The sequence below is a fragment of the Elgaria multicarinata genome, chromosome 2, assembly GCF_023053635.1.
Source record: "Elgaria multicarinata webbii isolate HBS135686 ecotype San Diego chromosome 2, rElgMul1.1.pri, whole genome shotgun sequence".
In the NCBI taxonomy this organism is placed as follows: Eukaryota; Metazoa; Chordata; class Lepidosauria; order Squamata; family Anguidae; genus Elgaria; species Elgaria multicarinata.
The window spans coordinates 47757785-47785186 of record NC_086172.1 but is presented as its reverse complement, the minus strand read 5'-3'; the positions used below and the strand labels follow the sequence as shown (position 1 = coordinate 47785186).

Genomic DNA, 27402 nt, shown 5'->3' with positions numbered 1-27402 from the left:
GGGCAGGCATGAGGAGTCATCAATAAAGCATTAGTTACAGGCTTAGCTGCTGTTGCATCCTTCTATTTACTACATAAACAGTGGGCACATTTGGAATTTTGCAAGAATGTAGCAGTCTCGCAAAATGGCTGCCATGGGGTGGGTGTGGGGACTTGTTCATTCATAAAATGGCTACCTTGCTAGGTGTGGTGGGTCACAAAACATTCATTTCCCAGAAAGGAAAGTGGTGGGACTGAAAGACAAGTCACTTTCCCAAGAACCTAAGTACAAAGCAGTGACGCATAATAACACTCTTTTGAATCCAAAGAAAGATGGCGCTGGAGGGCAATCTTTCATTATGCATGATGGCCTTCCAGACGAAAAATAAATAAATAAAAAAACAATAACTGGGAGGAGCAGGGAGCCTGGCTGGTGTGAAGAAAAGTGTCTATGGGCACATTGGTCCCCACTGAGGATCCCCAGTTCTAAGATAAGCATTCAAGGAATATGCCAGGAGAAGCTTGGAAGCACTGCATAGTCTTAGAAGGGACAACAATGGAGAAGCTCTGTTTTATATTTTATAAAAGTTTTATATTAAGTCATATCATGTTGTGAACTGCCCAGTAAGCTTTGGCTACTGGGTGGTATAGAAATGTAATGAATGATCATAAGTAAATCACCATTATAGTCTGAGACAACCAAATATGTGGTCTCAAGCTGTTTTAACAGTAGGCTCAGGAACATGCTTAGTTAGCTGGCAAAACATAACAATATAACATATTTCAGGAGGGCGAAAAAGGTCTGAAAATGCTGATGTTCAAGAATAAGGAAGTCTGTTGTAATGCATTCACTAGAAAACAAACAAACAAAAGTCCTTTTGAATTTCATCACAAAAACAGACCATTATCTAGGCGTCACTGTTTGAATGGGTCTCTCTCCCAAAGATATGCAAATACACTAGGCTTTCTTTTATTCCATACTCATGGTTGTTTAAAAGTTGTTGTTTTTAGATGACGTCATGACCTTCCAGTTTCATGCCTATGTCTAACCAGAACTTTCAGCCAGTTCTTTTTAGAGCAGGGGAAAAGCAGTATTTAATTGTGAAAGTGAAAGAAAGCGTGATTTCCTCTTGTGTATTTGTACAATTCCTTGATACTACAGTGCCACCTAGAGGTTATATAATGTAAAAACAGAAAAGGTAATATTCCTTGTGTAGTGCTTGGATCTCAATTTTGTGATGAAACCAAAAGTAGATACAGCGAATTAACAGCTGATTAACAAACAGCCCTGTGTATAAAAATTATTGAAAACTGGAAGTATTCATTTATCACCTCCATTCTCTGCAAGCCACATGTGTCCTAAATGGATCCTTGACCATAGTGGTTCAACCCCTTCTGTCTGTATACATGTCACAAAGGGACCAAAGCAGCAGGATCCGTGCAGGCTGTGGCGTCTACATGATACGAAGTGAATTCTCAGCATGAAGTTCTGCCAAATCAGTACTTATTTTTCTAGGAACTTCAAGGTTAGAGCTAAAATTCCGAATCAAGAATAGGAAGAGGCAGGCAGTTGTTATCTGATCAAGAGTGAAGAGGACACATGAGTATTAAATTACATGTGCATCTTAAAAACAAACACGCATTGGAAGTTTGTATTAATGTGAGTTTCAGTTTTTTTAATTATAACTTTGTTATTTTACTTGTATTGTATTATTAACAGCCTTGAGCACTATTTTTTTAATGGATAGGCAGGATATGCAAGTGATAAAATAAAATAAATAAATAAATACACTCTTTTTTAAAAAAGAAATTATCTTCCTTGTGTCAGTTATATCCTTTGAACATAATGGAAAATGAAAGCTTCACCATATTATACAGAATTATTAGAACAGGTGTTTGCCCTAATCTAGCAAAGACAGGTTTCCTGTATGCATGGAGAGGTCTCTGTGAACATACAAGCATGCACATAGTGATTTTCTATACATGTTCAAATGACTATGTCTAATGTGGGGGTGGAACCTGCCACCATGATGCAATCCTCCCTTGAGCATTACTTTTACCCCAACTAAATATCTGCAAGGAGCTTTAGGGTTAGCGACCTAACCATGGCTTAGTGTGTTGTCTGAACAACCCCTTACTATATTAGTGATCCCAAAAACCTTTACTGAAATTCTCAAATAAAAATTAAAAAACTGCATGTGCTCACATTTTATTTTATTATTGCGTTTATATCCTGCCCTTTTTTCCTCCAAGAAACCCAAGGCAGTGTACATGGTGTGTTTGTATGAGAAACGCATTTGCTTCTTTTTAGAATCTAGAATTTATAGTATGAAGTGGCACAATTTAGGGAAAATGTTGACATCCACCACTACCCCAAATATGTAGAAGGCTTAAGACAACAATCCTAAAGATATTTATTAGGGAGTAAGTCTCACTGAGCCCAATGGTATTTACTTCTGGGTAAACATGCATAGATTACACTATTAGGCTGCAATCCTAAACATATTGACCTTGGAATAATCCCACTGAACACGATGAAGCTTACTTCTAAGTAAACATGCATAGGATTGTTCTGTTAATTTATTACAAGCCATAACTTTGAAATCTTATTGGCCCCATTCAGAAGACACCTTAAACCAAGGCTTTAACCATGGTGAATAAAGCAAAAAGCCTTACTCACTGTGGTTAAAGCCATGGTTTAAGGTGTCTTCTGAACATCGCCTGGCTTTCTGGCTTAACCAGCATGGTTAAAGCCATGGTTTAAGGTGTCATCTGACCATGTAGTTTAATAGTCTCTAAATGTTATTGTTTCCTTTGATGAAGAGAAAGCTTATTTTTGTAGAGGACTGACATCAAGGGTAGGCGTGGTTGGGCACCTACCAAAGGTCCACACCATAGCAAGGGGCCCTCTGATGAGCCCTTGGACTTGCTCCTCCTCTTCACCAGGGCAACCTGCCTTTTCACCTGCCTCTCGCTCCTGCGCAGACAAAAGGGTGGTGAGAAGGAGGAGCCATGGATGCCAAGGCTTACTTGCTCCCTGCAGTGATGAGAAAGAGGATGAGCAGCCATAGCAGGTGGTGGCAATGGCAGTGAGAAGGTAGACTCAGTGATGGAGGAGGCCCATTAAGGAGGTCTTGCCCATGGGTGCCCAATATCCTGGAGTCAGCACTGTTTGTGCAGTACATTTTTATAGTTTATATAATGACCTTGTGGTTGTAATGTTTTATGCACTCCAGTGACTGATAACTTTTTTAAAAGGAAAAGTTTAGATCTGAGCCCCAGGAGTTGTCCTTGCTGTCCAATCTAAAATTACTTCCATGGTGGTGGGGAAATGCATCATTCAAGTAATGGCTCTAAGCAGAGAGATTTACTCCATGTAGTTTAATGGTTTCTAAATCTTACTCTTCTAATTTGAAGACTGTCATTGAAAGAGGTATTAATTACTGCTCTTTTTCCAATAAGTGCTCATGGTAGAACGTTTGCAACATTTTTCTTAGTTTTATTTGTTTACATGTATCTGCATCATTATGAGACGCCATATTTAGGTGTGTGCAACCAGCCAAGCAAGCACTGTGTTCCTCCGTTCTGCTTCTTGTCACCTCCATTAAACCAGCCCCCTTGGCACCTCAAAATATTCTTAATTAATTAATCATATGGAGTCTTTCCAGCAGGTGTTTTAATACCTGAGCTACGAAGTGGAAAATAATGTGCCCTTATTGATTGGTTGCACAGCCTCGACACCATTAACAAGCATATATGATTCACCCAGGAAGCGAGTAAGGAAGAAGGATTTGAATGATTGCTAACCATGATCACTCTAAATGTAGTTTCATCTGCGAGTTGATATTATTTTCCCGGGGTTATTGATTTTTAAATAATATATTTTTTTAAAAAAAATTAAGATCAATTTAAACAGGCTTTGTATCTCAAAACCTTCTTTAAATCAGCCTGCTGGCTGAAAATTAGGAACATGATTTTCAACGCGAAAGAGCTGCTTTCATAGAGGTAGTGCAACTGAGGTTTGCTTCACTGCGGTCAAAGTAAAGGGCAAGTCAGGTCTATAACGCTAGTGCTGTGCTGAAAATTTCTCCCGCATTATTTCCGACCATTCTCATTCAACTTGATAGAAAAAAAAATCTTTTGAAAGGAAATTAAAGAAGGAATTTCAAAGAAATTCTCATGGGTTGGATTCAGGTTTCTTGTACTTTCTTTACTTAGGAAATGGGTGAGGTGTCCTGTCTTTCAATTATCTCTCTGCACCTGCATTACAGATCAGATGTATTCACAATCACTCTGCAGAAACTTAACAATTGGAAATTAATGGGGAAAGTGCTGACGCCTAAAGATTGGCAAGTAGAGCTCAGCCACAATTTCTCAGAGGACATTTTCTCAGAAAAGTCCTGAGATTTTGAATTTCCCCAATTTTTCTTTCCCATATTTTGGAGGGTTTTGCCTTCCCTCTCACTTCGCCCTCCCAAATGCCCCAGAACGATGCCAGGTATCGGGTATATTGTGGAAAATCTAAAATACAAAATGGGGGCCAGGCTGCCAACACACTTGCTGTCCCTTCCACCTGTAGTGGCAGTGCAAAAAACATCAAAACCCCTCAAGAAAAAAAAGAAAGAAGCTGTGGTGAGCTCTACCTGGGAGAAATTGTTGAAGAATTTCTTCTCCCACTGGAGAAATGTCGTGAAATTCTCCTCCCAATTTCTCTGTCCACAAGTAGGGTGGAGACTATCGTGAGGTCATTTGAGCACAGCACAATATAACACCATTACAATCTTCATGAAGCCTTCTTATCGCTGCAAATCCTACATGAAGAATTGCTTGGAAAAAGCCCCCTCTTGGATAATGCTATTTTGCTCCAGGCCTAACCAGATCATATAAAGACCCACATATTAGTTTTAGTAGGGCATCTGGGTCAGCTTGCGGTCTACTGGTAAATTTTGAAGTACAGGCACTCATCATGACATTTCCCATATCCCCCCTTCCGTCCCGAGAGTCCAAAACGCAGGCTGCTGTGTAGATCCATATCAACCAACCAGTTCTAGCAGTTCTGATCTCCACCTAAGAGAATCATTTTTGATTTAGTTGTGTTTAACTTCATTGGGATAATAAAGTGGAATTTCAAACCAACATTATAATCCCATGACATTAAACCAACTCTGTTTTTTTAAACGATCTGTTCAGTATATTTTCCAATTCCAAAGGGCCAAATCCTGCTTCATTGTTGTGCCATGACCAGTGCTTACATGTTATTGGTCCCAAAGTAATTTTGGTGCTGATGTGGCTTAGCATTTCATCTGAACAGGGTTGTCATATGATTCACTCACAGCCGAACTATATTTTAGCAACTGCCAACAATTCCATTTGGGGACTAAATATGAAAAAGGGCTATTAGGCATAGGCTTTAGGGAAGAAAGCATAAGCAATCTAGATTAGAAGTTTCACTCGGGATAACTCACGGTATACAATGCCAAAATATACTGCATATAGCTTATGTCTCTATTACACATTCTACAGCCCTAATAAGCCTAGGAAGTTATGATGATTAATGATTTATTCCAAAGCTTTTTTAAAAAAATACTGTAAAATTGTCTTTATGGGTAGAAAACAAAAGCAAATACTATATTTGGAGAGGAACACAGTCAGGGATGGCTGGTTTTATGGGACAGGTTAATAGAGCAAGCAAAAGTATGTTCTGGGACCTCCTTCAGAACATTCCTTTGTTACGATTTTTGCGTAAAATGCCCACTAGCCACACATTAGATTAAATACTGAAAAGAGAATTCCCCGTCCATGGAAAAATTCAGAAACGTTTTATGTCTGCATACTGCAGAAGAGAAGGGAAGGGACTCACCGGCAAGTGGCCAGATATAGTTCGCCCAGTTCCAAATGACCAAATTCCCTGTCCCTAAATTCTATGTTAAAAATTGGGGTGAGCTATAACATAATATTGCTAAAATGGTCTCATAGTTAGCTTGGAGTGAACAATACTCTCTGCAAATCTCCCTTCATGCCTTATGGAAGCATCAAATGATGTTTTGTATGTATGAATCAGCTCTCACAAATTAAGCACCAGATAAAACTTAAATGCAATATATCAATACAATACTTTCCAATGGGAGAGTCATCAGGTGATGAGACATGCATGTGTAAATGAGTTCTAGCAGCAACAATAACAACTTATTATTTTACCCAGCTTTTTCACTGATGTGCCCAGAGTGGCTTGCAATGTGAAGAATATAGATGTAGATGTTCAATAATCAAAATTAACTAGCAGCAGTGAGATGCAAGACAAAAGACAGCCAGCATCAGAAATATTAAAAATGTTCTAACTGGCCTTTGTGTGCACATAGGACAGCTTCCCCCAACCTGATGCCCGCCAGATGTTCTAAACTACAACTCTGATCATTCCTGACCACTGGCCATGCTGGCTAGGGCTGATGGGAGATGAAATCCATAACTTCTGAATGGCACCAGGTTGGTAGAAGGCTTACATAGGAGCTCTTACTCCTTCAAGGCGTAAGAGATTTTTTGTCAGATCAAAAAACCCCAGGAGGACCTTTGTGCAAAGACCACACTCCCTGGAAGATCTGCTGAAGGCTTCCATCATCATCATCATCATCATCATCATCATCATCATCATTATTATTATTATTAATATAGCACCATCAGTGTACATGGTGCTGTACAGAGTAAAACAATAAAATAGCAAAACCCTGCCGCATAGGCTTACATTCTAATAGAATCATAATTAAACAATAAGAAGGGAACTTGTTTTTAAGGCCAGTTTTAGAATAATTAATCTGGAGAAGTGAAAGAGCAGTAAAAGATTATTATTGGTGACAAAGCTACGGCCCCTGGGCAGGCAGCTATGTGTGGCTGGATGGGGAAGCACAAACCTCAGCCCTCCTGACTAGAAACTTGTGTCCTCCCAGTGATAGTCACTGGCTCCTGCTTTCTGGCTTAGAAATTGGGGGAAAGGGAGGCACTATTTAAAACCAGAGCTATGTGGAAACGGACTCCTAAAATTCTCCAGCAATACAACTTCACTGGATTTTTCCAGAGGGAGGATAAATTCTCAAACCGTTTTTCACAGGTAGGCTGTAGCATGGCTTCTTTCTTTTTCCTGAGGGTGATTTGCTTTTTGTGCTGCCACTTCAAGCGGCAACAGCAGCTACTGTGTCAGTAGCCTGCCAACCATTCTGCATCCTCTAGAATGCCCCCATCCCTAACATTGTTCCAGGATACTGAAGGGGATGGTGGTGGTGGGATATATATGTGAAGGCAGCCACCACACTAAAAATAGTGGTGAAGAAAATTTGGAGAAAAATCTTCAAAGTAGAATTTGTTTTTTCTTGGCGGGGATAAGAAAAGAAGAATCTCAGAAATTTTGCGAGAAAAATTGTCTTCTGAGAAATGTTGATTCAGTTCTAGTGGTCGTAGAGTCCCAGAGTCTTCCATATGTTAACCTTCTGAGGAATGAATGGCAATACATCTTGCCTCTAATGCAGATGTGTACACGACCACTACTGCCCTGAAAGCTCTGTAACAGTGTGAGGGAGGGGCAGTGTTGTGTCCAGCTCCAGGGAAGAGGCGGAGCAAGTGCTGCGCCAAAATCTATCCTCCAATTTCCTGAAAGTTTTCTTCTTCCATGAAAGACACTTACAATTTTCTGCCTCACATTAAGGAGGATATCTGACCCACGTATTTATTTTCCCCTTCCAGAATGAATAATGCAGAGTAGACACAGGATCCAAGTGAGAGTGATCTCCTGATCTCCTGTCCAGTGGGATCCCTGGGGATTTGTTCACATCTACCATGTGATTTTCACCACTGGATTTTCATGAAGGAGATGATCTTTTCCTCTTAAAAGATATTTCTTTTGAGTTTAGCATTCATGTATATGCCAATTATTCCTAATTTATCCTCACTGCAAATCAGGCTTTTCTTTATCCCCTGTTCATGAATTAACTACCTGTCATAACCTCTGACTTCCAGAAAATGTTTAAATTAGCATACACATTCCTTCAGAAAGTAGTTCTCTGGTTAACAAAATTAGATGCCTGCTTAAAATAATTTCTTTTTCTGATTTCACCCTACTGAGCCTGAAATCTGAAATGATGCCCTTAAAGATAAGTAGGAAGACTTTATGCCTGTCAATGTTCTTGCTAAGGAATGAGAAAATATGCCCCATTACTCTAACATCCCCCATTCCCTCAGACAACTAGGTTTCTAATTGCTTAATGCTGCAATTATGTACCCATCTACCTGGAAGTAAGCTTAATTGAACTCAATGGGACCTACTTCTGATTAGGCATATATAATACTGTACTGTAAATCTAGTTCTAGGACCACCTAACTGGTCTGAAAGATTCAAAGAGCTTTGGATCTACCACATTAACAATTTACTACCTGCACCAAACCAGCAATGACTCAATAATTAGCTCATTCAGCAAAGAACTAATGTGTGTCTTTTCGCCTTGAATACTGTGCACTAAATTCATAAGAACATAAGAAGTGTCATGCTGGATCAGACCAAGGGTCCATCTAGTCCAGCACTCTGTTCACACAGTGGCCAACCAGCCGTCGGCCAGGGACCAGCAAGGGAGGACATGGTGCAACGGCACCCTCCTGCCCATGTTCCCCAGCAACTGGTGCACACAGGCTTATTGCCTCGAATACTGGAGATATAGCTCACAACCATCAGGGCTAGCAGCCACTGATAGTATTCACCTCCAGGAATTTATCCAACTCATATTTTAAATAGATGCAAGGCCATATTGTGATCTGATTTCAAATCTAAAGAATGCTGATGTTAGATTGCAACAGCAACCTCCTCAGCAGTGACAGCACTGGCTATGAAGTGCAGCATCCATGCGAAAAGGGTTGTGTGAACTGGTCTTAAAATGACACGTCAGACAGATTATTTACCTAGCGATGCCTGCTCTGGTCCTCAACGTGGAATGGGCATATCATACAGCAGGTACAAGATCATAGCAGTCTTTAAGATGAAAAGGATCCACTAGAGCACAGAGAAGTTCTATTGAACTCAATGATACATGATTCGACTCAATGAATCCAATGACACATGAATCGCAGCACATTTCCTGTCTCAGTAGATCAGGAATTCTATCCTGCACCTTGGCTGGGAAGCTTCCATGAGCTTGGTCTTTCCCTGGCCAGGAAAAGCCCGAGTACACCAAAACTGCATCCCTTAACAAAACACTGGCTGGAGTATCGGCCAGGCACTGAATTATGTTGGGGGAGTTGGTTGCCCTGCCCTTGACATCTTGTGCCATCCCCCGACTTCATTCAGCCCGTGGAAGCCTGGGTGGGGGTCATACAGCCCTTCAACCCAACCCAATTTCCCACCCCTGGGTCAGACGGACTGCATTTCTGTTTAAATTATAATTTATCATATTGCAGCTATACATATAAATTAGCACATGCAAGGGTTATGCAGATCTTTGCCCTCTTTCACCTTATTTTTGGGGTGTGTGTGATGCGTTTCCTTTTTTGGGCAATACGAATGTGGCCACCCTAATGTGTATGTATGAGACAGGGAAAAGAGGGCTTCTCTTGCATTGGACTAACAAAATATAGAGGAGGCCCTGTGTCACTAAGACACCAAAGAAGAACCTTCATCGGTATGTGGCATGGATGTGTGAATGCAAAGACAGTGATCTTTGGTGTGCAGAGTATTGCTATTTTCGCCTGGGGTCAGTGCCAGACCATTTTGCGCCCTAGGCCAGACGAGTTACTTGCAAGCCCCCTCCAATTTTTTTTTTGCCAACTTTGATTTTTAAGAACAGATGTTTTGTAGATACAATAAAAAGCACAAAACTTGAACTTATTATGTTTTTTCTTAAAACAGCTAATTTGTATAAAACTGTGACTCTTAAAGGTCAGTACGGTGCCCCTCTGAGGTCTGTGCCCTAGGCGGCTGCCTAGTTAGCCTAATGGCAGCGCCGGCCCTGCCTGGGGGTCCAAATGCAACAGGTGCAGTGGCCAAGCACGTCGGCTTCTAAAGAGATCAGGGCAGACCTACATAGAAAGCTGCTATAGCGACAGCTGCATAAACAACCAAGTGGGTTTGCAGGGATTAGGCCTCCTGGCTAATGCTGTTTTCTGTCAGGAAAAAAGAGCCTTTAAAAGGCCGTTGTTACCTTTTCAGGAGAAAAATGCCATTTTTGAACTTTTTAAAAGATCAGTCCGAAAGCTCATATCCCACTCCCTTGCCTCTGGCTTAGACTTTCATCTCTGCACACCTGTGCCCCATTGTGATTTGTTAGCATCCTGTACCCACTTAATGCTTGCACAGGTGCAAGGCATGGAGGAATCAGCCCATTGATCTCTGCTGCTGGGCCCATCTCTGTGAAGTATACTCACCCCCCCATCCATCCTTCCCCCCACACAGCTGTTTTTCCACATCGTCGTCGTATAATTAAACTTCGGAAATGATTGTGTAATTAAACACATTTATACCATTACCATAATTAGGACCTGTGTGGCAATGATAAAAAATAAGTTTTGCAACTCTACAGCAAAAAATAAAAGCTAAAATCTTACTCGATTAAGGTATTAAAAATTAACGTAGCAGAACGACGTTTCCTGCGTGGCGGGGTTACATCCATTCTGTACCACACACAGGAAAGGAGTGGCATAGTGGTGTAGAAAGCAAGCAGCAACTAAACCCCTCCTCCCACTTTGAGTAAATCACAAGGACAAAATATCCATCAAGCTTACATTACCAGGATGATTAAGTATGTAATTGGAAGATACAGATCAAGATATAACTTAAGTAATTAAATTCAGGTACTTAGGGGCTATTTAAACAAGATTTATTTATTTATTACATTCATATACCGCCCAATAGCCAAAGCTCTCTGGGCGGTTTTCTTTCTAGATTGTTTTCTAGCCCTACAGTGATCCTCTATGACAAGAGTAAGAAATCCTATTTCAGCCAGATTCCACTGTGGGCAAGTTTTCAGGTGTTGCATTCCAGGGGTGGGTGGGGCCGAAAAATCAACTCCCCCATTTCCCCAAATTTCAATTTACAATAGGAAGCATGTCTACTCACAAGTATGCAAGAGCAGAATGTCTCTTCACAAATAAGCAGGTCAAGCGTCTGCATTATCTACTCAGAAGGAAGCAGGATCTGATTCACTCAGCAGCATTTTCAGAGAGCTTCCCAAAGAAAAGGTTTATGCTTCTCCACTCAAAAGTAAGCAGGAGCAGCATGTCTCGTCATCCCTTGTGTCAGAGGAAGTGGGGAAGAAGCTTCTGGGCTAGATGGGGACCTCCCACACTGGGGAACTTGTGCGCCTCCAAATATTGTTGTTGGACTACAATTTCCATCATTCCTAATGATCAGCCAGGCTGATCATTAGGAATGATGGAAGGAGCGGGAGTCTAACAACATTTGAAGGGCCACCGGATCTCCACCCACATTCTCATTCTCATTCTCTCTGGGTGTGGGTATGTGTGTGAGAGAACCTACACACACACACACACACACACAGGATGAGTATGCACATCATGCAAAACCACCCTGAAACTAAGCCATGGCTTGTGCGTTACTTTTGACAGACAATTGTCTGCTCAGTGGCTTGTTTCTCCTTCAGTGCCTCTCAGTCCTTCAGGCTGCTGGTAGCATATATCCCAGGGGCCTTTGCAGCAGAAATCTAATTTCCTCATTCTGTACGTCAATACCTTTTCTGTAGTTGGTCCGCTGGGGTTGCTGGCTCATGAGCGAAACTCCCAACCCCGCCCCATCAGATCACAAAAAAAGGAAATAATTTTCTGAGGCCTTCTGAACTTGAAACATGTTTGCAATTAAAAATGGCGGGAGGGGGGGATCTTGTGAAAATAGTTAAGACTGAATGACTGCCTGTCCGCTATTTAGCTAAGCATATCAATACCCAACTTTTGTCATTGTTCTTCTCAATTTCATCCTCCACTTTGGCACTTCCTTTGTGAGTAAACACATTTTTTCAAAGGCTGCTTCATGTTCTACAGAAGTAATAATGCCTGCTCATGAAGCTCCCTCTCTCCTGCAGACACCAGCTGCTTTTGACCGCCCGGCACCCTCCTGCTTGTCTTTTCCCTCCACCGGTCTCCATTATTAGCTGTCAGATGTACATGAGCAGGGTGGGATCACAAAGTATACACACATTTCATGGGAGAACAGGGAGTAAGTGGCTAAAGATACATACATTTCAAGGCAGACAGGTGAGGCAGATAACTAAAAATATGCAAATGAAATGCCACAGCAGTAAAACACAGGGGGAAAGTGTGCAAATTTCAAGACAAAGCAGTAAAACTGAAGGGATAATTATGTGAAATTTCTAGCAGCAGAACAGGACCAAAAATAACTTTTTAAAAAACTGTGAGCACTTTGGGGACATTCTCCGGTGTCCTTTCTTCAAGGTCTCAATGAAATGTTTTTTTTTTAATCCATCCTGAGCTGGTGGATGCAGAGAAGGGATGAGGAAATGATGGCAGCACTACTGGGATTGTGAGGAGCAGCAGGGGTTTCCTCCACTCTTGCCAGCCAGCTCTCTGGCTGATCCACACAACCCATGTGAAAATCACCCTGCTGGAGGCAAATGTCACAACCTACCCTGAGAACAACTCATCTTAAACAACCCTACTACAAGCCATTGGTTCTCAGGGCGGCTTGTTTGCGAAAGACCACAATGGAAAAACCACTCCGGGTTTACGTGTCAGACACGGACAGAGGAGAATTGGAGAACTGGACGATTAAGTATGCTGCAATAACTAGTGGTGAAATGTATTTAAGATGCACAGTGTTTAATGGCATCTTGTTAGGTTGTTAGGTTTATGTTTAGGTGGTTAGGTGTTTGGAGATCCGTGTTGATGATGATTATGATGACCATGCGTGTAAATTGAAAGTTTATACTAAACTGATAAGAAAGCCTCAGTAAAAGGAACTTTACTGATAAATAAGGACTGTGAGTATTATTTCTTCCCCTCAACGAGTCTCTCAAGGTAAAGTGCAAGGACTTTGCAGCCAAAACTTTCGTTGCATGCTACGCACTCTGTTCTTATCATTCGGATAGTTTGGACATCATGCTAAGTGAAACCACCCATGATAACAACTCACCATGATTTAGTGTGACATGCCATGTTTAGAATTTCCAGAAGGGCACATGCCATTGCCATTTCAGCCTTTGACTCCAAAAAGATCCCATTTTGCCTGTAACGAGTGAGCTAGTACAGAGCCTCAGAGGGCAAGTCAAAATGTAAATGTACACCAGCTTTCCTCTAATAACAGTGATGAGGGGAAGGATCCCTGCCCTCTGTTCAGCTACCTCTGGAAAGTGTAGCAAACACCCTATATCTACTTAGATCCAGTCCTATCAAGTCTCACAATACACCCACTTAATTGGCTTTGAGAGCTCTAAAGAAGTAATAAGAACCCTACAAGAAGCACTAAGAAATAAATACTCCATGAATACTCTACCACCCATTAGCACTTGTTAAAGTTTGCACCCCCTACACCTAGGAAGATGTACAACATGTCTCCTTTTTGCCCTCTACCCATGGGAAAAATTAAAGCGAATATCAGAATTCAACGTCTTTTTCTTCTTTTGAGTTAGGAAAGCCCTGTCCTCCAAAAACCAAACCTTTAAGAAAGGCTTCCAAATGTAACAAGAAGGCGTTCAGTGCTCATATTCCTCTGTTATAGGCTTCATCCAAGGAGTTCCCTACCAAATGAGGCTCCAGAGGAACCCATGCTACCATTCCATCCCCCATTCCAGACCTTTCCTAGTATGTTTATAGATCAACTGCAGCTTACTATCTGATACTAGTATGACATTGTCCTGGGCCTTAGCTAGACCTAAGGTTTATCCTGGGATCATCCCGGGGTCATCCCTGCTCATGTAAATAACACACAGGGGATCCCGGGAGCAGACAGGGACGACCTCGGGATGATCCTGGGATAAACCTTAGGTCTAGCTAAGGCCTTGGTCATGTAAACTCATGCAATCCCAATACAAAGAATGAACTCTCGGTTCATAGGACTTCCCTCAAGGAAGAGCCCCTTTCTACCCTGCATTGTCTTTCAAGCGCTAATATCTATTTTTATTTTTTTATTTTTTTATTACATTTTTATACCGCCCAATAGCCGAAGCTCTCTGGGCAGTTCACAAAAATTAAAACCACAATAAAACAACCAACAGGTTAAAAGCACAAATACAAAATACAGCATAAAAAGCACAACCAGGATAAAACCACGCAGCAAAATTGATATAAGATTAAAATACAGAGTTAAAACAGTAAAATTTAAATTTAAGTTAAAATTAAGTGTTAAAATACTGAGTGAATAAAAAGGTCTTCAGCTGGCGACGAAAGGAGTACACTGTAGGCGCCAGGCGGACCTCTCTGGGGAGCTCGTTCCACAACCAGGGTGCCACAGCGGAGAAAGCCCTCCTCCTAGTAGCCACCTGCCTCACTTCCTTTGGAATTCAATTTCTTCTTGTGGCTTTTTAATGACCTAGGCCAGGGTTAGGCATTCTTTTTGAGCTATGGGCACATTTAGCGATTGGAGAAATGGTCTTGGGCACCACCACAAAATGGCTGCCATTGGAGGCATGGCAAAGGAAAAGATTGAGTCCAAGGCAGTGGTGGGGTCTGAGCCCCAACACACAAAACAACTCCTTTAAACTCCCAGTTTTCAGACCAACAGAGAACAATTTCACAGCAAACCCAGCTGCTGGGACGAAAAAGTGTTAATTTAACAAAAAGCAGTGAGATTGTGGGCATGGGAACAATGTTGCCTATCCCTAATTCAGGCACTTATCTATGCCACCCAGGGCCCAAACATCATTTCTTTGGGTGGGGGAGTACAAACTTTTAATATTGGCCCCTGCCCACCCATACACATGATCCCATCCTATATCTGCAATCTCATGAGTCATGAAAGAGCAGTTTTTGTTTTAAATCTGAAATTACTTGTTCTGCATTTCTGAAATTACACCATGTCTCACACCAGGGCTGGCCCTACCATTAGGCAGAGTGAGGCAACCATCTCAGGCGGCAGATGCTAGGAGGCAGCAGTTGCCGTCCCCCAGGCATTCTGCTCTCTTAGGAGAACAAAGCTGCGTGTGCCTCCTAGCCTGTCCTGTATCCCCTGAACTAGCCTGCTTCCCTCAGGTGTGATGAAGGACTCTATCCTGTTGCCAGTATTGAAGTAAGGTTCAAGTGCCAGTCCAGTTGGTTTCTGTACCTGGTATTGAAGCAGCTGCCATCCTGTCCTTTGCATCAGGCAGCAAAATGTCTTGGGTTGGCCTTGGCCCATGCTGTTGCTTTCCTATCATGCCCAAAACATACACACCTTTTTGTTGTTGCTATTTTTATTTAAGGTAATATCCACCGTGAAGAAAAAACCTACAAAGCTTGGTGACTATTTTGCATTTTGTATCTTTTTGGTTGGTCTTAATAAAGGTATTCTGTCAGTGCTTTGAGTTTGTCATCCTACTGGACCAAGGCAGCTGCAAACATTTTATAAACAAGACAAAACAGTTCGCTTCAAACCTGACTGTGTGTTTGTGAGTGAGATGGAGAGAGAGAAAGAGAGACCCAAGTTACTTTCCCCAGTTTCAAAGTGTTCTTTCATCATGTAGGAAAAAAGAAGAAGAGAACTGTTCTTCTCACTCAGTCATCAAAATACTGACTGTGTATTTTTATGAAGGCTCAGCAATTGGCTTTAATTAAAAATGCAAACGACTAGGAGGAATAAAACTTGCAGAGTACACTATGACAAGAGCAACGCAAAACACGAAGAGGGAGAAAGCAACAATCCTGAAGCTCGGATGTTAAGCTCCTCTTTCTGCCCCCCCTCCCCCACGATGTATCCCATATCATCATCATCATCATCATCATCATCATCGTCGTCGTATTTTATTATTATTGCATTTATCTTGTATCTTTATGATGGATTCTAATTGAGAGATAGTTTGGGCTGAACAGCAGGGTATACGTAAATCCCAATTAAAAGATATGCTTGAAAATCTCCCATTAAAATCAAAGGACATTAAGGGAACAATCGTATGGCCCCTAGACAATGTCGGAGGAGTTACAGAATACTGGAGTTCTCCTTCTTCCAGCCAGAGCTCCAAACTTGGAGGAGGAGAACTAACTGTGGATCTCCCCACACCTCAAACATCCCAGCTGCAGCAGAAAGTTCTGCAATTTTGGAAGGAGAGAAAATGGGCATGCTGGTGAGTGTGTGTGTGTGTGAACCAGCGAGTCTCCACCCCCAGCAAGCTGAGCAATGTAAAATGCATTTTCAGAGGATGGAGAGGCTAAAGTTGTGCGGACTTTATACTGTTAGTTTTACCCTACCCTATGCCTGCTTACCCTACCCTGTGCCTGTTGGCATTCTCTTCCCCTCCTTATTGTTTTACTATGATTTTATTAGATTGTAAGCCTATGCAGCAGGGCCTTGCTATTTACTGTTTTACTCTGTACAGCACCATGTACATTGATGGTGCTATATAAATAAATAAATAAATAAATAAATAATAATAATAATAATAATAATAATAATAATAATAATAATAAAGTAGCCTCTGCTATTCCTTCTGCCCTGCTGGGCTCTTGCTTAGAAGGGACAGAGGCTTTAACATCAGAGCCCTCCATCTAGGATGTCCATATGGAAAGGAGGACAGGGCTCCTGTTCCTTTATCAGTTGTATTGAAAAAGGAATTTCACCAGGTGTCATTTTTATGTATGCAGCACTTGGTGAAATTTCCTCTTCATCACAACAGTTTAAGCTGCAGGAGCCCTGCCCTCTTTTGTATCTGGTCACGCTAGGCAGGGGTCCTGAAGCTTGAACTGTTGTAATGATGGGGGAATTTCACCAGGTGCTGCATGACACCTGCTGAAATTCCCTTTTCAATACAACTGTTAAAGGAACAGGAGCCCTTTCCTCCTTTCCATACGGTCACCCTATCTCCATCTGATGGGCATCTACCCCATAGGGCTTCACCGTAAAAGTGCATAACTGTGTCTGGATTGTGCTGTGTGTAATGTTCTCTTAGTAACACAGGAAGTTGCCTTATGCCAGATTAGACTATGAGCTTTTTTACATGAGGCATTTATTGTGCACTTGTCATTCCCGACTCATGGTTGTTTATGGGTTCTTGTGCTATAAACACTGGCACAAGACAACCTGCTGTAAATAATTTCTGCAGACGTTGTTACAACCCTTTGAAGAAGGCTTAATAAAAAGCAAGAGGCTGAAACGCATCGGGCTTTTCACTGATAAATTTGTTTATTGAATCCTAAGACTATTCTCTCTTTTTGGATTCTTATCTGCCAACCATGGGTTATGCAAGGGTTGTTTAACTCTCTCATAAACCACAGTCTCTAGATTTGGAAGACATGACAAGTCACAGCCAAGGCTTGAATATTCCAGATTGCACCCGCGGGTGCCTTGGCTCATTGGGGCTAAAATAAGACACCACAAGCTGTGGTGATTTGCGAACCTGGTCAGTGTCTCTCAGCCACTTGACTTGGAGCGAAATTGACCTGAAAGATGTTATCTAAGCAGCAACTAGACATCATGTTATTCATGTTGTTTGGCCTTGTGTGGTTGTTGGTTTTTCCCAACAAACACCAGAACTGGTCGGATCAGGCCCATGGCTTGAGGGGATGGGGAGGGCTTTAACCTTTGCTCCTACCATACTCTGCACAAAGGTTCCTTGTGTCTGCTACTTGCAATGGGAGGAAAGCTCCAGTTTAAGGGATCTTGGTTAGCTAGGAGTGGGAAAGACCCGAGATCCTGGGCAGCAGCTGCCAAAGTGGGACCAGATGGACAAATAACCTGGTCTGGTATAATAAAACAGCTTCCTCCTGTATTCCTATGCACAGAAGGTTATCAACTGCTTACTCAGAAATGTATCTTGTGATCTTAATTACAATGGGAAAGCCAATGAGAACTTTCCTCCTATTGCAAACTGCAGGTACAAGGGCCACCGATTCTGACTAGAATCATGGTGAGGGGAAAGAGTTAAAAACCCTCTTCCCATTATGCCATGTCCGAATCTGATTTGGAGCAGCAGTGTGTAAAGGTGGTCTATGAGGATTAGCTTTTTAAAAAATCTGAATTTGATAGGATCTAATGACTTAAGATGTAATGTCTATATATTTTCTTGTGATCATGCATGTATAAAATTATATTTATTCATTATTATTATTATTATTATTATTATTAATTTAAATATCATAGGAGGTGGCTTCTATCTGTGGTCCTCACCCAACTCCAGCAGTTTACCTCAGAACTAACAATGGCTTTTTGTTTTGAAGATTAAGGGAGCAATTCTATGCATGTTTAGACAGAAAAACATCCTACAGCTCTCAGCATACCCCAACCATGCATGCTGGGGCATGCTGGGAGTTGCAGGACATTTTTCTGTCTAAACATGCATAGGATTTCACTATAATATGAATTGGATGCCTATAAGGAATCCAAATGTATGTGAGTGAGGACAGGAAAGAGGGAGAAAAGAATTACATTGCTATGCCTTTTTCATAAAAACTATAGTTTGAAGGTTAGAATCTCATTTTGGGGGGAATTCATTAAAAAAAAGTTAAGGGGGCGATGTCAAGTTTTTGCATTGCATCTTTCTTTAATAAAACGTACTACTTTTTTTGTGCCCATGAGAGAACTCATCTCTTTCTGACAATCAGTGCCAAGCCCCCATCTCAACCTGTCAGTGTAAAATATGTAGCAATTGGACTGTTCTTCTGAGCTGATTGTCAAGAAAGATGAACAGTAGAGGAGGGTATAAAAATCATTTTGATTTTTTCTCTCTGCAAAGTCAGTGTGGCTTGGGACATCTGGAAATTAGGTGGTCAATATATGATAAAGTGTACAATACATGATAAAGTGTACAGTTCACATGCTTGTCATTGGTGGACTGTTTTCACAGCCATTATTCATATGATACAGAATTAGTGTCATCTTCAAGGTGTTAGATTTACAGTACTTATATAGTTACACTGAGTAAAACTTTATTTATTTAAATTTCTATTCCACTACAAAAAACAAAGACTCTTGTGGCACTTTAAAGACCAAAACATTTATTCTTGCATAAGCTTTCATTCATTAAAGTAAATCTAAATATGCTCGATGGGACTTACTCCCCAGTAAGTGTGTTTAGGACTGCGGCCTCATTTTCTCAATAACCATGTATTATTCAATGTATGGCTCTTTCTTGTAGCGCTTTTTGTTAAAAAAAAAATCAACTCTGTTATATCACTAATACTGTAAACTTTGGATACCAGAGGTGACCTATATATTACATCCAAAGTCTCCGCCATGTGTTATTCATTTATTATTTTTATTTTATTATTATTGCATTTATATCCCACCTTTTTTTCTCCAAGGAACCCAAGGCGGCGTACATAATCCTCTTCCTCCTCTTCATTTTATCTTCACAACAACAACCCTGTGAGGTGGGTTGGGCCGAGAGTCTGTGACTGGCCCAAAGTCACCCAGTGGGTTTCCATGGCTGAGTGGGAACTAGAACCTGGATCTCCTTACTCTCAGTCCAACACTTTAGCCACTACAGCACACCGGCTCTCATGTGAGGAGAGCTCCACATATAGAAAGGGGCAGTGAAATTAGGTGGTCAATATATATGCTACCTCACTTCTGACCTTGTATAGTTCCTTGAACCCATCCTCTGATGTTCCCACATGGTCTATGGACATCTGAATAGGAGAAGCCCATGCATGTAGAACTGTATGTGCAAAGATGTCTCCTATGCAAGCACCCACACTCAATACATTGATGTCTGGGGTGGGGGTAGGGAGCCACAGGACATTCAGGTTGGGGCCAGCTGTATGCTTCCTTCACATGAACAATGGAGCTAATGTCATAGCACTATATTGGTCCTGTTCGGATGCTACAGTGGTTAAGCATTTTGAGCTAAACATTTTGGTTTAGTGTATTGTGTGAACCATGTCTAAGCATGTCGTGTGAACTATTCCTAACCATGGTGGCTACATAACCATGGTTTAAACATGCTTACTAACCATTTGCTGCAAAAGGGTTAGCAGCCTAACCATGGTTTAGTATGTTGTCTGAACACGCCCTATTATTTCATCCATTTATAAACAGCTTGACCATACCAAATAGACACCTTGAAAGGGTTTACAACATAACAATTAAAAATACAAAAAGTCTTCAGTTTATACTTTTAAAAGCAGAATATAAAACACCTCTGTTAAAAACAGAAAACAAAACAACCCCTCATTTTCAATTAAAACATCGGAGAACTAACAACGAAGAAACTGGGCAGCACAATCAGGTAGGGAAAGCCTGTGTGAAAACTCTGACACCTAAACCATGCACAGGTGGTGCCTCCTACATACCTCCTACATTCCACAAAGTGGGTACCACCACAGAGAAGTCCCATTTCTGGGTTGCCACCAAATGGCCATTTGCAGGTTGGGATACAACCAGCAAGGCCTCCCCCGATGGTCTTTGTGATCTAACAGGCCTATATCAGAAAACATTCTGTGTATGCCAGCGCACAAATTGCCTGATGCCTTTCCATTTCTCACTGTGGTATGATTAAAGAACACTACTATACAGAACACAAATCATTCTGTGCATCATCACTGCAATTAAGATCACAAGATACATTTCTGAGTAAGCAGCTGATAGATTGTAAGCAATTAGATTGTAAGCCTATGTGGCAGGGTCTTGCTATTTACTGTGTAATCTGTACAGCACCATGTACATTGATGGTGCTATATAAATAAATAAATAATAATAATAACCTTCTGTGCATAGGAATACAGGAGGAAGCTGTTTTATTATACCAGACCAGGTTATTTGTCCATCTGGTCCCACATTGGCAGCTGCTGCCCAGGATCTCGGGTCTTTCCCACTCCTAGCTAACCAAGATCCCTTAAACTGGAAGTAAGGTTCAACATGATAGGAACGACCCTCCATGGATCATATTTCAGCTAGTCAGAATATGCACAGCCCTGTTCTTTGTATGGGCTCTACTAACAGGATGGAGTAAGCTGTAAGCCCCACAGGACAGGGGCCTGTCTTTGCACGTTGATGGTGCTATATTTTTTATTATGATTATGATCGTATGACTTTAAACATTAATTGTTGAATATTTTTTGACCATTAATGATTCTCATTGACTGTCAACAGGATTATTTATGAATTTTTCCAATTTATGAATGGAGATTTATGATTATATTTACACTTATGACCACTAATATGTTATTGTGTTTTTATTAGGAATATAAGTAACATTGTAAAACAAATTAAGTTGACTATTTATAGACAAGACAGGGTATGGGTAATAGGTTGGACATATAGATGTGTTAGTTGATTTCTGAGTGGGAAGGTGATAGGTATGTATTGGGTTGTTATGAAGATCTCATGTTAATATTCGTACATCATGCTATATTTGTATATGGAACATCTATTTGATGCTGGTTGGTGAAATGCATAATGAAAATGATGATGATGATGATGATGAATGATAAGCAAGAAAAGGTAATATGGGGATAAAGAAGAAATCTGTGATGCTTTGTTCATTTCTTTTTCACTCTCAATGGTGTACTTTTAAAGCAAGCTCTGCGAATTTCACTGGGAACAGAATTGTATAAAACTATATAGGGAACAGAAACACAAAGCTCATGTCAAATTTCACTGGAAGCATTCTGTGAAGAATTCTTGGCACCTTACATAGCACTTCAAATGTAATTTTAAATTTAGAGACTTGTAGAGTTCCCAGTAGGTCAGACTGACCTGAACTCGATTCTGCCAGGGCTTGTATAAAATGTATAAATGATTTGGCTATTAATTTAAAAAGTAGATCAATTTTTCCTTTTAAACATTCCTCCCTGATATGCAATAGCTAGTAAATCTGAATGACACAGTTTAGTATTACATTATCCCACCAGGAGGAGGAGGAGGAGGAGGAGGAGGAGGAGGAGGAGGAGGAGGAGGAAGAAGAAGAAGAAGAAGAAGAAGAAGAAGAAGAAGAAGAAGAAGAAGAAGAAGAAGAAGAAGAAGAAGAAGAAGAAGAAGATCCATATTGGATCAGACCAAGGGTCGAATCCTCAAGCAGAATGTAAGTGCAACAACATGCTCCCACCCATGTTCCCCAGCAACTGGTGTACAACTGGCATACTGCCTCTGAGATTGGAGGTAGCACACAGCCATCAGGATTAGTAGGCATTGATAGCCTTATCCTCCATGAATTTGTCCAATCCTCTTTTAAAGCCATCCAAATTGGTGGCTATCACTACATCTTGTGGAAGTGAATTCCATAGTTTAACTATGTGCTGTGCAAATAAATACTTCCTTTTATCTGTCTTGAATCTCCCACCATTCAGCTTCATGGGATGACCCCATGTTCTAGCATTATGAGAGAGGGAGAAAAATCTCTCTCTATCCACCTTCTCCACACCATTCATAATTTTTTTACACCTCTATCATGTCTCCCTTACCTTCCTTTTTCCCCAAGCTAAACAACCCCAGCTGTTGTAACCTTTACCATTTGAAGAAGAAGCTGGACTTAAGTTATCATAATTTATAAAAGTAGGTTTGTAGTAAAATGATTTCCATGTTCAACAAACTTAAATAACTCAAGTCTTACTGAATCAGATCTAGAAGAGACTAAACACTTTACAACAGTCAGACAAAGTGCAATGATTGGAGCTTTGTTAAAAGCAAACACACAAACCATTTAGTCAGTTTTTGGGCACTGGCCAATCTCCAAATAGAAAGAAATGCTTGCCAGTTTTTCCCCATTCTCTCACTTCTTCCAATAGCCTGGGCTGTGGATCTTAAAGTAGATGAGAAGGGCATATGTAAAAATGGTGCATAGGATAGTATTCAATGTTGGTCCTATGTAGAGTAGACCCACTGAAATGAATGAGTCTAGAGTTAGCCAGGAATAAATGAAGTCTAATTCATTTCAACAGGACTCCTCTGCTTAGGACTAACACCGGACACTACCCATAATGTTGCTTCAGAAACTATATCAAAGAAAAAAGAAAGGCTTCTATGAGATCCTCACAGAATAGTAGAGTTGAAAGGGGCCTATAAGGCCACTGAGTCCAACCCCTCATCTTGATGTCTACTTTGATAGGACATCTGTGTGTATTTATAAGTAAACATTTTTACTGGCAAATGGATCTCTCTCTCTCTCTCTCTCTCTCTCTCTCTCTCTCTCTCTCTCTCTCTCTCTCTCTCTCTCGTCCTCAGCTGTAATATGATGATAGCTGCTGGCCTACCTGATAGTGTTTTTATAAGGATTATAAATGAAGCGGAATATAAATGCAAATATTTATTATGACCGGCACTGGGTGGATCTTTTAAAAGCTTCATTGGGAGTTCTGTCTGGGTAATATCCGAGCACTACCGACCCTTTAGAACAGAGGCGGGACATGTTTTGGCCTATAATGGTCATCAGCTCTAGCCATCGTAGCCAATGGCAAAGGTGGTGGAAGTTACAGGTAAAAAGAATAATAATAAAAATCTGAACATCCACAGGTAGCCCACTCCTGCTTTAAAACATATAGCCCTCCACTCCAGATGTTATTGGACTGCAACTTTCATCAGCTGTAGCCAGGATTGTCAATGGTGAATGATCACAGGACTTCTGGCCAACAACATCTGGATGGCCAAGCATTCCCCATCCCTAGTTTAGAAGCCCACTTAATTCAAGTAATTGTGAAGATAACCAAGGAGAGCCACACTTGGTCCCTGCACCAATAGCTTGGCTACTCCCTGTGGCAGGTAAGAAGAAGACCTGATCTGATAGGACTCCCATCCTAGTACAATATGAGAGAACATCCCAGAGAACATCTGTGTCATCAGGCAGGCCTCTGAGGGGCATTATCTTATTTTGCACCAGAAGTGGTACCCATCAGTCAGAAGCACTGCACCTAGGCAGCATCAGCGCTGTCTCTCGGGGCCCCGAGCAGCTTGTTTGGCAAGCTGAAGATGTTGACTACTGCTAGTCCAGCTAGTGCTTCATGTACATCAAATGAAAATGGAGATCATTGATTGAAATGGCACTGAGGTTTGGACATTTACGATTGGGTCTTCGTATAAATTGCCTTTCACTGGCAAATGCTGGAAATTAGAATTAAGTTCATCAAAGGCACTAAGGAACCTTTGCAATTAGAGTCTGACTTTTCTGACATTTCCAACTGGCCAGTAAGAATTGCCAGTAAGTGTCAACATTGACAGAATTTCTGACAATCACTGTGGGTGGGGTGGGAGAAATCTAGCAGAGCTCAAACATTTACCAGTTAAAATATGTGTATATGTAATCAAATGTACAAATATACACGTGGAATAAAATCTCCAGGGCAATATATTGGAGTGTGGTTTCTAGGAGACTTATTTTAAATAATTGATGTGAAGATAGCTGCAAAATAGAATAGAATAGAATGAGTGATAACATTAACACTCAGTTGTACATACTGAAAAAGCAAAATAATATAAGTTCCATGGAGCCAATCTATATATCTAAAAAGCTCCTACCTGTGTTACTTTCTCAGTTACATTGTGTGTTCTGTCTTTCACTTTGGGTGCAATAATAGTTTTCTCTGACGATGGAGGTGATGAACTTTTTTTTTCAGTTTTGATATCAGAAAAGTTCAGAGTGAGCTGGGGAATCTTGTTGATGGTGGTATATTTGTTGAGGTTTGAATCTGACGTAGATCCTAATAGACTTGACTTGATATGGTTAAAAGGACCTGCAAAATAACAAATAAACAAACACAAAACAAAACAAAAGGTGGGGGGATGTCAGTATTGTATAACTCCATGATTAGGTACCATGAACCACAGAAAGTTGTACTTAAAACAGGTAATTCAATAACTTAATTGTAAAAACTGATTGAGCAAGTTTCAACCATGTAGATGACATGTGAAAACTACTACACAGAAGAAAGATGGAATAAAAATTCCCTAAATAACTAAACAAACAAATACAGAGAGTTCCATCCAGTCCTGTGTGAGTGGATTTCCTCTTCCTTTTCCTCCCTGGACTCCCCAGATCTGCCACAGCCCCCCAATCCTCCAGAGCAGATTTTGGGGGTTCAAAGAAGGATACATGCAAAAGAGGGAGTCTGTTCTGTCAACAGTGTCCATTCAGTTGGCACATGGACATCATCCAGATAAACTTACTTTGAAGTTCAGATACCCAGGCTAGATTGAGAATTCTGGATGTCTAAAGCAAGGAACACAGGAACTCTTTTAGCTGCACCAGCAATCTAGAAAACATTTTGGGTCCTCTGTATCAGGGGTGGCCCTCCAAATGTAGTTGGACTGCAACTTCCATCATCCCTCTCCAGCATAAGGTGTAATAAGGGATGATGGGAACTGCAGTCCAACAACATCTGTAGGGCCACAAGTTGCCCACCACTACTGTCCATGGATAAAAGTTGTGGAGGATCGGTACACCAATGGCTATTAGCCTTGATGGCTATATGGCACCTCTAGGGTCAGACAAGGCATGCCACCAAATATCAGTGGCTGCTACGGGGCTTCCAGAGGACCTGACTAGCAGCACGAATTGCATTAAAATATTGCAAATAAATAAGTAAATATGCACAACCTTGAGCACTTCAAACTGGCACCAAGTTCACTTACAAAAATGACTTCACTTTACAAAAAGGCACCACACTACATCTACATCGCTGCTGACCGACACAAGAAGCAAATGGGTGGACTTCATCCACTGGTAGCGATGGGTTGCTGGCAGACATTGGCTCATGCACACCATGCAGTTTCGATAGGAGACATTTGACCAACGACACAAACGTTTCCGCAACATGCGTGGAATCTTGAAGAGGAACAAAATGAGCAGACCCCCTCCTTCACCTCTCCCTCCCTCCCAGCCCCAACTCTAAACAGAATTGCGGGATTCGGTTTAGTGAAGCTTTGGGGGCAGGAAGGCTTTTTGTAGATTAGCAAAAGAAACATAATGAATTGGATCCAAATTGTATGCATATCTATAAAAAGGCAAAAAGCCTCCATTTGGCTGCCTTTGACAGGCACCGTCCTGGTGTAAAGGACCCATTCCAGAATGTAAGGTATGGGATCAGAAATCCTCGTTGTGTGAAATTGCAAATGAAATTCATGCATGCACATTGGAAGACTACAGTAAGCTTAAACCATACCCCCTGCCATCCAGGAGCGTGACACTAGTTTTAAGGAGACAAAAGAGGAATAAGTGAAGAATGGCACAAGGATGGTCCAGATTATTCATTAATTTTCTTGTTTGCATAGCAGGTAGAAGTGAACTGGATTTAAAATGTCTCATTGCTAGTATTGTTCATTACAAGCCCAATTGGTAGCATTTTATTTTATTTTTAGGTGTGGGTGCGCAACTTCTTATCCTGGAAGCGTTTGCCTGCATAGGAATGGCAGCATTCACAGTCTACCTTTATCTCAGACATATATAGGTGGGCAAAGTCCAGCCAAAGTTAAGCACTTTGAAGCCCCATTGCATTGCAATGGGAGAGAATTAAGCACATGCTTAACTCTCCCATTGAAACCAGTGGGATTTAAAAAGTGATTAACTGGACCAGGCCAATGGCCTCTCAAAGAGCACATTTGTGGTTTGCCCATTGCTTCACAGCTTCCTCTGACTGGCAGCTTAGCGTTACTTCGTGGCAAAATTGGCAAAAGGAATTGCGATGTAGCCACCAAGTGAAAGAGCAATAATTTCTGCCGTGTGCCCGGCCCGAGAGAAATCAGCAGGAAAACGTGGCATTTGTACATTTCATACAGCAGGCAAGTTCACATGCCAAAGAAAGTGGCTCTCAGAAGCAAAATTGGACAATACACCGTTCATGTTTACGTTACCTTTGGCATTGCGACCATTGTCTGATATTCAGCAGAATAAAAGAAAAGCAGAGGAGGAGAAAACAACAATAAACTCCATATCCAAAGACTCCAAATAGATTATCTGAAAAAATGTATATTTTGATTCCTATGTTGGAGGGCCCCATTTTAATTCCTTTGAACCAGCTAACCGGTGGGGACTAAAGGTCCTTATGTATGATCGGGAAGCATTTCTGTTTGTGCACTGGAAGAGGGGCAGAAACCCTCAGATCTTAAAGGGTGCCGTCCTGGAGGGCTCCCTAATTTGAGGCGGGGGCTTTTGGGGTTGAAGCAGGGAGCTTAAAATCTGCTGGCCTGTGTTTGTAAAGAACTGACTATAGGCAGGGTGATCTAGCTAAAGTTCAGCTTTTATCTAACAGCCCTGCGCTAATCATTTTAGGAGCTAACATTATCAGATGTCCAGATTAGACAACTGTACTGCATTATATGTGGGGCTGCCTTTGAAGATTGTCTGGGAACAACGGCTAGTTCCAAAATACAGCT

The 27402-nt window shown here is 41.2% G+C and overlaps 1 protein-coding gene across 1 annotated transcript in view; it reads right to left on the bottom strand.

The window, feature by feature from the left end:
* KCNH7 (potassium voltage-gated channel subfamily H member 7) overlaps nucleotides 1-27402 on the bottom strand; it is a 325994-nt gene that overhangs the window by 82591 nt on the left and 216001 nt on the right. Inside the window, exons 6-7 of the mRNA XM_063116468.1 lie at nucleotides 26881-26901; nucleotides 24550-24764 (exon numbers count right to left, since the gene is read on the bottom strand). Coding sequence (XP_062972538.1) covers nucleotides 24550-24764; nucleotides 26881-26901 — 236 coding nt within the window. The remainder of the gene's footprint in view (nucleotides 1-24549; nucleotides 24765-26880; nucleotides 26902-27402) is intronic.